Below are 13,158 nucleotides of genomic sequence, written 5' to 3'. Positions count from 1 at the left end.
CTTGCCCTCCTCAATCAATCAATCGTATTTATTGAGCGCTTACTGTGTGCAGAGCACTGTACTAAGCGCTTGGGAAGTAAAAGTTGGCAACATATAGAGACGGTCCCTACCCAACAGTGGGCTCACAGTCTAGGGGGATATCGAGCCCTCCTCGATATCAGTCTCACTCCACATCCACCTTCCCCTCCCTCCCAACCGATTCATCTCCCTCACTGGCATCTCCGCTGCCGCCATCCTCCCTCACCAGCATCATCAACCATTTCTTTTCCTCTGGCTCTTTCTTCCCTGCCACCTTCAGGTCAAAAGTTTGGAAACTACTTCCACAAATGAGAAGCAGCATGGCTCAGTGGAAAGAGCCCAGGCTTTGGAGTCAGAGGTCATGGGTTCAAATCCCGGCTCGGCCAATTGTCAGCTGTGTGACTTTGGGCAAGTCACTTCACTTCTCTGGGCCTCAGTTCCTTCATCTGGAAAATGGGGATTAAGACTGTGAGCCCCCCGTGGGACAACCTGATCACCTTGTAATCACCCTAGTGCTTAGAACAGTGCTTGGCACATAGTAAGTGCTTAATGCCATCATTATTATTATTAACGAGTTTGGGTCCAGCTGAAGCTCATGGCGTCTTCTCTCTTCTGATCCCCCATCCTCTCTCGTTTGTTCTCTCTGACATTGGCAAACTCTGCCTCTTCTCTTGAAATTCTCTCCAGCTATGAAACCCTCTCAACCTTCAAACCTCTCCAATGATTCCTTTTCTCTCAGGGCTCAGTTCGTTCATTCATTCAATCGTATTTATTCTTCGAGACTGTGAGCCCACTGTTGGGTAGGGACCGTCTCTATATGTTGCCAACTTGTACTTCCCAAGCGCTTAGTACAGTGCTCTGCACACAGTAAGCGCTCAATAAATACGATTGAATGAATGAATGAATGCTCTGCATCTCAATCAATACCACTGATGGATGGACTGATCGATTTCACAGAACGTTCCTGGGATGGAAGGGCTTAGTTGGTGGCTCCTTCTGGGTGCTTTCCTGGGTCTATCACTGCACCCTCCACAGAGCATGTGCTCAGTTGGAACTGTCGAACCAGCCCAGGGCGAAGAAAAGGGTTCTGTTCTCACAAGGGTCATCAACCCAGCTGGTTCGCCCAATGCCAACAACCTAAGAAGAAGAGGAAAGGTACATCCTCTAGCTTGCTGCAGGCAGGGACTGTCATCTCGCTGCAGGCAGGGAATGTGTCTGTTTATTGTTACGTTGTACCCTCCCCTGTGGTTAGTACAGTGCTTTGCAAATGATCAGTAAATACGATCGAATGAATGACTGTGTCTACCAACTCTGTTATATTGTTAGACTGCACTCTCCCCAGCACTTGGTACAGTGTCCTGGACACACAGAAAGCACTCCATAAATATGATCGGTTGATAGCTAAGTCAGCGTCGCTCACTTGACTTTCTTTTGGAGTTTTGGAACTGTGAATTGCAACGGGTCCAAACTGTTGCTTCCTTTCCAAAGGACTGCGAGCACTTCAGAGCCAACCTTTCCTCCCGGGGAAGACGTGCCTCTTCGAGTCAGCTGGCCTCCATCCCCTTCCAAATCCCTCCCCTGCTGAGGTCGTGCCGTTTCCTTCCAAGGATTCGGCCTGGGACTGGCTGGGCTTTGCGGACGGTAGTCAGGGTTGATGCTGAGGCCAATCCTGAAAGAAGACTTGGGACGGACTCTCCTGGGGCCAAGGATGGAGTTCAGCTGGCCGAACAATCCACAACAAAGTCAGGGCGGTGCGGACGTCAGCCTCGACGTCTCCCCTCGTGGAAAGGTTCGGTTGAACTGACTTGTACATATCTATTCTATTTATTTTATTTGGTTAGTGTGTTTGGTTTTGTTCTCTGTCTCCCCCTTTTAGACTGTGAGCCCACCGTTGGGTAGGGACTGTCTCTATATGTTGCCAACTTGTACTTCCCAAGCGCTTAGTACAGTGCTCTGCACACAGTAAGCGCTCAATAAATACGATTGATTGATTGATTGATTAATGAGCTTGGCCCGGCCCTGCCGCTGAGTTGATGGATGATGAAACCCGTAGCACACCCCCACCTCGGCCTTCCTCCAGCTCAGTCCTGGGGGAGCCTGGGGGGCCGGATCGTGGCTGCTGACTTTTCCACTTCATTTCGAGCCGCCGGTTTTCCCATGGCCTCCCTTTCTTCAGGGCCAGAGCCTCTCGACTGACCCTCTTCGCTTTCCACAAGGCTTGGAATCCGGGCACTGGTGTTTCTACTTACACGCCGTGTTTCTCAAAAGCCCTGGGAGGACAGCAGTCAACACGCGGATCCAGGAGCCGGCAATCGTGAGGCGGTCTGAGTCAGGGAACCATTCCTCGGCCAATCACCCCATCGGGCGTCTGATCCTTTTCACGGAATCAAAGATACCGGAATAGTATAGACCAGAGGTTCAGGACCCTGCCGATCTCCAGGGTGACTGGGGGGAACTCGGGAGAACAATTCAGCCTTGGAATCTTTTGTCCTGCCTTGGAACCACCATGTCACTCCTTTGCAGAGATTCCAGAAAAGCACTCCGACCTTACCCAAAATGGATCAGAAGCTCATATCACATAACGGACGCTCGCCAGGTGAACAAATCACTTACTGTATGCGCTTTCTTTGATGGCAAATTCCTTGAGCGGGGCCCCAAATTCATCTGGCAGGCGGAGTGAGAGGACTTTCTTCTGCATTTTGGTGGCTCTCCGAACGAGGAAGATCTAGGGGAAAAGACAGCGTAGCCTTGATACAATAGCACTTTCAAGCTTTGTAACGGCACATGGGATTTCTCTGGTTACATGCCTTGGGTTCACATACCTAAAATATCTCCTGGGAGCACTTCACCTAAAAGTTCTCCCTGGAGCGTTTTGAGAGTCAGAAGGAATTCTTTACTGGCCATGGCTCTTCTGTAAAGGACTGCAAAGATTTTTCTTCTACCCTGTGTGGGGAAACTGCTGGGTCCCTCTCGGGAATCGGCGTGAAAAGAGCCCGGGCTTGGGAGTCAGGGGTCATGGTTCTAATCCCGGCTCCGCCACTTGTCTGCTGTGTGACCTTGGGCAAGTCACTTAACTTCTCTGAGCCTCAGTTCCCTCATCTGTAAAATGGGGATTAAGACTGTGAACCCTACGTGGGACAGCCTGATCACCTTGTATCCCCCCCAGCGCTTAGAACAGTGCTTCGCACCTAGCAAGCACTTAACAAATGTCATTATTATTAGTAGTAGTAGTATTATTATTATTAATCCCAGCTCTACCACTGGCCTGCTGTGGGACCTGGGATTTCTGGGCCTCAGTCTCCTCATCTGTAAAACAGAGTCAATATCTGTTTTTCTCCCCTCTTAGACTGTGAGCCCCATGCACTCTGTCCTGATTATCTTGTACCTACCCCAATGTTTAGGACAGTATTTAGCACATACGTTGTAGGAAGGGACCGTGTCTGTATATTGCGGTACTGTACTGTCCCAAGTGCTTAACACAGTGCTCTGCCCACCGTAAGCGCTCAATAAATACGATTGAATGAACATACCAAGTGCTTAACAAACGCCACAATACAAAGCCTCCCAATTTCCCTAACAGAATTTTGTCCCGTGGGCCTATGTACAAAGGACTGAAATCAGGAATCACACCCACATTGCACAAAAGGAGCTCCCGAGGGTTATGGGTTGGTTAGGGGCCTCCAGTGGGCCAGCCAGCCAGCAGGGCCGTCCACTCTAAAGAGAAGCAGTGGGGGTAACCCAAGGGAAGCGTGGCCATTTGCTCTTCCCACTTGGCAACGTGGAGCTTCTCTCACTGTCACTCCCACAACCAAATGCCAGGTGTCTGCAGATCCGGTCTGGACGGGTTTGGGGTGGGTGGGCAGGCCGGCCCCACAACTCACAACAACAACAGCTTTCCTCGACCTCGCTCCATTTCCTGCCCCGTGTCCATATCGATGGACTTTCACTCAAATGCTCCTTGCCCTTCCGTCCTCTCCGCTCCCCTGGACAGAGGGTGAGAGGCGGGGCGTGATGGAAGGGGCCACCCGGCGCCTAGGAAACAGTGGCCACTTAGCAGGAGACAGGAGAGGGCGGGTGGCATCCCCCGGCTCTAACGGAACTAGCCAACTGCGGGCTGCGGATTGACACCGAAACCAGCCGGCAATTAGGGGATTCTCGTTCAGGAATTCTTTTGGATGCAGTTCACCTGGGAAGAGTTGAAAGGCGATGCACTAAAGGAGCTTACACACACCGGACCAGGGACCGAGTGATTTATTTATTTATAAATAATCCTATGTCTTTCTTTATATTAATAGCTGCCTCTCTCTAGAGACCACAAGCTCGTCGTGGGCAGGGAATGGGTATACTAATTCTGTTGTACTCTACTCTTCCAAGCTCTGCACACAGTAAGCGCTCAGTAAATACCACTGATTGACTGCCTGATGATTGGCAGGGGGGTTGGCGCTGCCCCTCTCGACTAGCCCAGATTGGGAGGGCCACATTGAGACCCTCTGGGGCAGCAGCAGGGCAAGGGGGAATCAGGGGCAGTGAGGGTAGAGCACCTGTAAGTCTGCTGGGCAAGAAGTACCGGGATAGGCGTCTCTGGTGCACGCTCCGGGGAAACCGGTGAGACCCATAATAGTAATGATGGCATTTATTAAGCGCTTACTATGAGCAAAGCACTGTTCTAAATGCTGGGGCGGTTACAAGGTGATCACGTTGTCCCACAGTGGGCTCACAGCTTTCATCCCCATTTTACAGATGAGGTCACTGAGGCCCAGAGAAGTGAAGTGACTTGACCAAAGTCCCATGGCTGATAAGTGGCGGAGCCAGGATTTGAACCCATGACCTCTGACTCCAAAGCCCGTGCCCTTTCCACTGAGCCATGCTGCTTCTCTATGATCGGTGGTGCCCGGGATCCATACTGGGGTTTGTCCAGGGAACCACCAGCCAAAACAGGAACTCACTTGAAGAAAATTATCTCCCCGAAACTCGCTCTGGGCTGGACAGACCCAACTAAGGGTTACGTAAAGGTGTTACAGGTTGTTTACTTCTAGGCGTGATTTTTACGTAACCCGGCAAAACAAAATTTGTCACGTGTTGGACAGAAATGCACACTGTTTTCCAGGACATTCCTCCACCCCGCTGAGGATTAATCAATCAGTCGTACTTATTGAGCGCTTCTTGTGGGCAGAGTACTGTACTAAGCACTTGGTAAAGTACAATGTAACAGAGTTGGTAGAAACATTCTCTGCCCACTGAGCTTATGCAGCGTGGCTCAGTGGAAAGAGCATGGGCTTTGGAGTCAGAGGTCATGGGTTCAAATCCTGGCTCTGCCAATTGTCAGCTGTGTGACTTTGGGCAAGTCACTTCACTTCTCTGGGCCTCAGTTACCTCATCTGTAAAATGGGGATTAAAACTGTGAGTCCCCCGTGGGACAACCTGATCACCTTGTAACCTCGCCAGTGCTTAGAACAGTGCTTTGCACATAGTAAGCACTTAATAAATGCCATTATTATTATGATGATGATCCAGATAGTAATATAAATAAATTATGGATAATAATAATAATAATAATGGCATTTATTAAGCGTCTACTATGTGCAAAGCACTGTTCTAAGCACTGATGGATACGTTCTAGATATGTTCTAGATTTGATGGATATGTTCTAGGCGCTGATGGATATGTACATAAGTGTCATGAAGCTGAGTGGAGGGGGGGAATAAAGGGAGCAAATTAGGGTGATGCAGAAGGGAGGACTTAGGGAAGACCTTTTGAAGGAGATGTGCCTTCAGTAAGATTTTGAAGGTAGGGAGAGTAAGGTGGGGATGTCCCCTTCTTCCCTGTATGCAGTGTCTCTGGTCACCCCTGGGGAGAGGGGCAGGAGGGGAAGATGCTGCAATCTGAAGGGAGATCACAGCCCTGCTGCAACCAAACCAACCAGTCTGGCCGGCCCTCTCTCTGCCGCCCACTCTCTGAAAGGCCATTGCTCCTCCTCCTTCTCCTCCTCCTCCTTCTCCTCCTCCTTCTCCTCCTCCCCGCCTCAGGAAGTCAGGGTGTGCCCCAGCTCTGCTCTGGGGCTGTGCTTCACCCTGACAAGAGAGGAACATGGAGTGGGTGGGAGAGAAGGAGGTGGGTCGGACTGGGTAGCGGGAGCGAGAGCTTTGACATGGTATTGGGTTTCTCATTAAGGAGAAAAGAATGATTCCCTGGACCACTTTTCCAGGAACGGGGAGGGCAGCTTGGGCTCGAATTGGCCCAAAGTACATGTCCCTGTGGGCGGCGAGGGACTGGGGGAGGGGGGAAACAAACACCCCGTCCCCCTCTCTTCCCCCATTTGGGATTGGGCTGGGGAGGTTACAAAGTGATCAGGTTGTCCCACGGGGGGCTCACAGTCTTAATCCACATTTGACTGACGAGGTAACTGAGTCTCAGAGAAGTCAAGTGACTTGTCCAAGGGCACACAACAGACAAATGACGGAGCCGGGGTTAGAACTCGGGCCCTTCTGATTCCCAGATCCATGCTGTACCCACTAGGCCATGCTGCCTCTCATTCCCTCTTTCCTCCAGGGAACACCGCTCCCCTTCATATCTGACAGATCACTGCTCTCCCCATCTTCAACGTCCTTCCGAAATCACATTTCCTCCAGGTGGCCTTCCTTGTGTAAACTCTCACCTCCTCAGTTTATACCTCCACCAACTGCTACCTGTGCGCTTCCATACCTCCTAAGCACTTAAACAATTTCAACCTCCTGCAGCAGTTACACATAAATCTAACATACTCCATTCCTTAAGCGCTAACTCGTGGACATATCCCATTTTCCTCCTCCTCGCTCTCTGTGGTTTAGTTTAATGTTCACCTCCCCCACTATATTAAAAGCTCCTTTAAGGAAGGGATGGTGTATACTACTTGTACTCTCCAAAGTACTTCCTTAGTACAATGCTTTGGACCCACTAGGAGACAGGGAAAGTAATACTGCCAAATGGAGAGAGCTCAGGATGGGAGCCAGGAGACGCAGGCTTTGAGTCCCAGCTCTGTCATCGGCCCGCTGTGTGATTTTGGGCAAGTCGTTTAACCTCTCTGCACCTCAGTTTCCTCATCTCTTAAATGTTGCCCCGTTAAGACCCGGTTGGCTAGTTCCGATAGAGCCAGGGATGCCACCCGCCCTCTCCCGTCTCATGCCGCACAGCCACTGTTTCCTAGGCACCGGGTGGCCCCTTCCACCACGCCCCGCCTCTCACCCTCTGTCCAGGGGAGCAGAGAGGGTGGAAGGGCAAGGAGCATTTGATTGAAAGTCCATCGATATGGACACGGGGCAGGAAACAGAGCGAGGTCAAGGAAAGCTGCTGTTGTTGTTGCGAGTTGTGGGGCCGGCCTGCCCATCCACCCCAATCCCGGCCAGACCGGATCTGCAGACACCTGACATTTGGTTGTGGGAGTGACAGTGAGAGCAGCTCCACGTTGCCAAGTGGGAAGAGCAAATGGCCACGCTTCCCTTGGATCACCCCCCACTGCTTCCCTTTAGAGAGGGTCGGCCCTGCTGGCTGGCCGGACCACACTGGAGGCCCCTAACCAACCCGTAACCCTCGGGAGCTCCTTTTGTGCAACGTGGGTGTGATTCCTGATTTCAGTCCCTTGTGCGTAGGCCCAGTCAATCACTCTATCAATGGCATTTATTTATGAGCAGAGCACTGTTCTAAACACCTGGAGGAGTACAATACAAGCAGATTATGAGCCCCATGTGGAATAAGAGTCATGTCTGTTCTAATAACCTTAAATCTACCCAGCACTTAGCACGTGCTTATTAAATGCCATAATTATCAGGAGCTCAATCAATAGGATTGATTGATTCAAGGGGCAGAACCGCCTAAGACGGAACTTCCTGGCACCCGGAGACCACCAGGATTAGAGCACGGGTCCGGGAATCAGAAGGACCTGGGTTCTAATCCCGGCTCCGCCGCATGTCTGCTGTGTGACCTTGGGTGGGCCTCAGTCACTTCATCTGTAAAATGGGGGGTTAAGACTGTGAGCCACTGTAGGACAGGTACTGTGTCCAAACTGATTAGCTAGCATCTACCCCAGCACTTAGGACAGTGCTTGAAACATAGCAAGTGCTTAACAAATACCATCATTTTTATTATCGTTACTATTATCATCATCTCCGGGGAGAGAAGAGATCCAGGAAATGGACTCGTGAAGGCCGGATTGCGGGGGAAGGGTGGTCATCGGTCTTCCTGTCGGGACTCAAGACATCCCTACTCACCCTACCCCCACCCCCACCTCCGGCCTTCCCTGTCCATCAGCCGATGCTCCGGATCCCGGAGCGGGGCGGAAGGTGGGAAAGGGGAGGTTGGGAAGTAAGGGCTCAGTGACTTGGACATACCAACGCCCCCATCCTCAAGTACCTCGCATAATGGCAGCTGTTTAGCATGCTGAGCTGGGGAGCTGGGGTGGTGGAGCCCTAGGAGAGTACCTTAAATTGTGGTACTCTACAATTAACTCCCCTAGCTTCCCAGCTGAACCGGGATGTCCGGCAGTCCCGGGCGCAACCCAATCTTCTAGACTGTGAGCCCGCTGTTGGGAAGGGACCGTCTCTATATGTTGCCAATTTGTACTTCCCAAGCACTTAGTACAGTGCTCTGCACACAGTAAGTGCTCAATAAATGCGATTGAATGAATGAATCCAAACAACTGAACCACAGTGACACCCTTGCTGCGGAGGGCAGGGCTGTCGTGGGGTGGGATACGGCTGCTGGTACCAATTAATAGTCAGCACAAACTATCATCTCTACGCTGATAAGTAAAATAAATAAAATATTTATAAATAATAAAATAATATAAAATAATCATAATTATAAAATCACAACACTATAAAATAATATAAAATATAAATATAAATAATATAAATATTATAATATAATAATAAATAAAATATATAAAATAATAATAAAATAATAAAATAATACTAAAATAAACAAATAGGGCCTTTTTCAAGGCCCTACCGAGAGCTCACCTACTCCAGGAGGTCTTCCCAGACTGACCCCTTCCTTCCTCTCCCCCTCGTCCTCCTCTCCATGCCCCCATCTTACCTCCTTCCCTTCCCCACAACACCTGTATATATGTATATATGTTTGTACATATTTGTTACTCTATTTATTTATTTATCTATTTATTTATTTATTTTACTCGTACATATCTATTCTATTTATTTTATTTTGTTAGGATGTTTGGTTTTTTTTCTGTCTCCCCCTTTTAGACTGTGAGCCCACTGTTGGGTAGGGACTGTCTCTATATACTGCCAACTTGTACTTCCCAAGCGCTTAGTACAGTGCTCTGCACACAGTAAGCGCTCAATAAATACGATTGATGATGATGATGATGATGATGACACCCAGATCTACATCTCTGCCCCTGCTCTCTCCCCCTCTCTCCAGGCTCACATCTCCTCCTGCCTTCAGGACATCTCCATCTGGATGTCTGCCTGCCATCTAAAACTCAACATGTCCAAGACTGAGCTCTTTATCTTCCCTCCCAAACCCTGCCCTCTCCCTGACTTTCCCATCACTGTTGACGGCACTACCATCCATCCCATCTCACAACCCCGCAACGTTGGTGTCATCCTCGACTCCGCTCTCTCATTCACCCCTCACATCCAAGCCGTCACCAAAACCTGCCGGTCTCAGCTCCGCAACATTGCCAAGATCCGCCCTTTCCTCTCCATCCAAACTGCTACCCTGCTCGTTCAAGCTCTCATCCTATCCCGTCTGGACTACTGCATCAGCCTTCTCTCTGATCTCCCATCCTCGTGTCTCTCCCCACTTCAATCCATACTTCATGCTGCTGCCCGGATTGTCTTTGTCCAGAAACGCACTGGGCATGTTCCTCCCCTCCTCAAAAATCTCCAGTGGCTACCAATCAATCTGCGCATCAGGCAGAAACTCCTCCCCCTGGGCTTCAAGGCTGTCCATCCCCTGGCCCCCTCCTACCTCACCTCCCTTCTCTGCTTCTCCAGCCCACCCCGCACCCTCCACTCCTCTGCCGCTAATCTCCTCACCGTACCTCGTTCTCGCCTGTCCCGCCATCAACCCCCGGCCCACGTCCTCCCACGGGCCTGGAATGGCCTTCCTCTGCCCATCGCCAAGCTAGCTCTCTTCCTCCCTTCAAGGCCCTACTGAGAGCTCACCTCCTCCAGGAGGCCTTCCCAGACTGAGCCCCTTCCTTCCTCTCCCCCTCGTCCCCCTCTCCATCCACCCCATCTTACCTCCTTCCCTTCCCCACAGCACCCGTATATATGTATATATGTTTGTACATATTTGTTACTCTATTTATTTATTTATTTATTTTACTTGTACATATCTATTCTATTTATTTTATTTTGTTAGTATGTTTGGTTTTGTTCTCTGTCTCCCCCTTTTAGACTGTGAGCCCACTGTTGGGTAGGGACTGTCTCTATATGTTGCCAACTTGTACTTCCCAAGCGCTTAGTACAGTGCTCTGCACACAGTAAGCGCACAATAAATACGATTGATTGACTGACTGACTGACACAAAGGGCTGTCAACAAAGGGCTCTGGAATACTGTGGCCTGGGAGCACAGCTCTGACTGGGGCTGGGGATGCCCGATGGACAGCTGTAGCTGACACATCTTACACTTTTTTTCTGTCAAGGAATAATAATAATAATGGTATTTGTTAAGCACCAACTATGTGCAAAGCACTGTTCTAAGCGCTAGGGAAGTTACAAGGTGATCAGGTTGTCCAACGGGGGGCTCACAGTTTTAATCCCCATTTTACAGACGAGGGAACTGAGGCCCAGAGAAGTGAAGTGACTTGCCCAAAGTCACACAGCTGACAGTTGGCAGAGCTGGGATTTGAACCCATGACCTCTGACTCCAAAGCCCGGGCTCTTTCCACTGAGCCACGCTGCTTCCTTATATAAAGGTATTTATTAAGTGCTTACTATGTGCCAAGCACTGTTCTAAGCGCTGGGGAGGTTACAAGGTGATCAGGTTGTCCCACGGGGGCTCACAGTCTTAATCCCCATTTTCCAGATGAGGGAACTGAGGCCCAGAGAAGTGGAGTGACTTGCCCAAAGTCACCCAGCTGACAATTGGTGGAGCTGGGATTTGAACCCATGACCTCTGAGTCCAAAGCCCGGGCTCTTTCCACTGAGCCATGCTGCTTCTCTAAGGAAGCGTAAGGATCCTGAACTCAGAGTAAATCCAAATGGCAGCTAGAATTCTGTCCTGTGGGGGAAAAAGAAAGGCAGGAGTCGATTTGGAGGACGGTAGAGAGTAGGACAGCAGGCCGAGACCAAAACCCAGTCTGGGGAAGTAGCGTGGCCTGCTGGATAGAGCACGGGACTGGAAGTCAGAAGGACCTGGGTTCTAATTCTGGCTCCTCCACGTGCCGGCTGTGACACCTTGGGCAAGTCACTTAACTTCTCTATGCCTCGGTTTCCTTAACTGCTCTCCCTTCTACTTAGACCGTGAGCCCCATGTGGGACATGAACCGTGTCCATCCTGATTAACTTGTATCACTTCTCTGCGCCTCAGTTCCCTTATCTGCAAAATGGGGATTAAGACTGTGAGCCCCCAGAGGGACAACCTGATCACCTTGTAACCTCCCCAACACTTACAACAGTGCTTTGCACATAGTAAGCGCTTAATAAATGCCATCATTATTATTATTATTATTACCCCAGTGCCTAGTATAGTGCCTGGCACATAGACACCATTAAAAATAAAGGCACACCATCAATCAATCAATCAATCAATTAATCATATTTATTGAGCTCTTACTGTGTGCAGAGCACTGTACTAAGCGCTTGGGAAGTACAAGTTGGCAACATATAGAGACGGTCCCTACCCAACAGTGGGCTCACAGTCTAGAAACGTCAAATCAAAGAGAAGCAGTGTGGCTCAGTGGAAAGAGCCCGGGCTTTGGAGTCAGAGGTCATGGGTTCAAATCCCGGCTCCACCACTTGTCAGCTGGGTGACTTTGGGCAAGTCACTTCACTTCTCTGGGCCTCAGTTCCCTCATCTGGAAAATGGGGATGACGACTGGGAGCCCCCCGGGGGACGACCTGATCACCTTGTAACCTCCCCAGCGCTTAGAACGGTGCTTGGCACATAATAAGCACTTAATAAATGGCATCATTATTATTATTATTATCACTGTTGCCAACTTGTACTTCCCAAGCGCTTAGTACAGTGCTCTGCACATAGTAGTAAGCGCTCAATAAATACGATTGATGATGAATGAATGAATTAAATGAAGGAGGAGCACTATGAAGTCCACCAAGAAGCTCCTAGCCGACAACAGTACGTAGCCCGCTAGGCTCTCCCCGCCTCCGTGCGAAACTCCGGCCACCTCCTCCCCGTGGTTACTGTCAGCTGTGTGACTTTGGGCAAGTCACTTCACTTCTCTGTGCCTCAGTTACCTCATCTGGAAAATGGGGATGAAGACTGCGAGCCCCCCATGGGACAACCTGATCACCTTGTAACCTCCCCAGTGCTTAGAACAGCGCTTGGCACATAGTAGGCGCTTAATAAATGCCATCATTATTAAGACTGGTCTTACTCCCGGAGGCTGGGTCCGAAGGGTGCTCCTGGCCTCCTCCTCACTGAGGCTGAGCTGCAGCCAAACGGGATGCGTGTGAAGAAGTCGATCCAGGACGCTGAGCTTGTTGGAGAGGCTGTCGTAGCCGGAATCCCGGGGGTGGGCTTTGGGATCCTTCTTCTCCGCACCGGCGTCGTCCGTGTCCTTCAGCGCGCTGGGGGAAGGAGAAACGAAGAGGCGATGAGGGGAGCGAGCCCGGTTTTCCAAGCCGGGAAACGTTTCTGGTAATCTGACGCGCCCGAGCGCGGCGTCTAGAACGGTGCTTTACACATAGTAAGCGCTTAATGAATGCCGTCGTTATTATTATTTATTTAGTCTACCTCAAAACTGACGCCCAGAAATCCCAGGGCCTGCACCGGCCGGGACGGACATTGGCTTGCGAAGGCTCCACTTGTTGCTGCTTAAGCCGCGTGGCTCAGTGGAAAGAACACGGACTATGGAGTCAGGGGTCATGGGTTTGAATCCTGGCTCTGCCACTTGTCAGCTGTGTGACTTTGGGCAAGTCACTTCACTTCTCTGGACCTCAGTTCCCTCATCTGTA

At 50.3% G+C, this 13,158-nt stretch overlaps 1 protein-coding gene across 3 annotated transcripts in view; it reads right to left on the bottom strand.

Moving 5' to 3' along the window:
- RIN2 (Ras and Rab interactor 2) overlaps positions 1 to 13,158 on the bottom strand; it is a 251,078-nt gene that overhangs the window by 63,843 nt on the left and 174,077 nt on the right. For all 3 annotated transcript variants that reach the window (XM_038743246.1, XM_038743247.1, XM_038743248.1), the window contains 2 exons: positions 12,579 to 12,771; positions 2,632 to 2,743 (listed from right to left, as the gene is read on the bottom strand). In XM_038743246.1, coding sequence (XP_038599174.1) covers positions 2,632 to 2,743; positions 12,579 to 12,771 — 305 coding nt within the window. The remainder of the gene's footprint in view (positions 1 to 2,631; positions 2,744 to 12,578; positions 12,772 to 13,158) is intronic.

Source organism: Tachyglossus aculeatus, chromosome 1, assembly GCF_015852505.1.
Source record: "Tachyglossus aculeatus isolate mTacAcu1 chromosome 1, mTacAcu1.pri, whole genome shotgun sequence".
In the NCBI taxonomy this organism is placed as follows: domain Eukaryota; kingdom Metazoa; phylum Chordata; class Mammalia; order Monotremata; family Tachyglossidae; genus Tachyglossus; species Tachyglossus aculeatus.
This window is presented reverse-complemented; position numbering and strand designations above follow the sequence as displayed.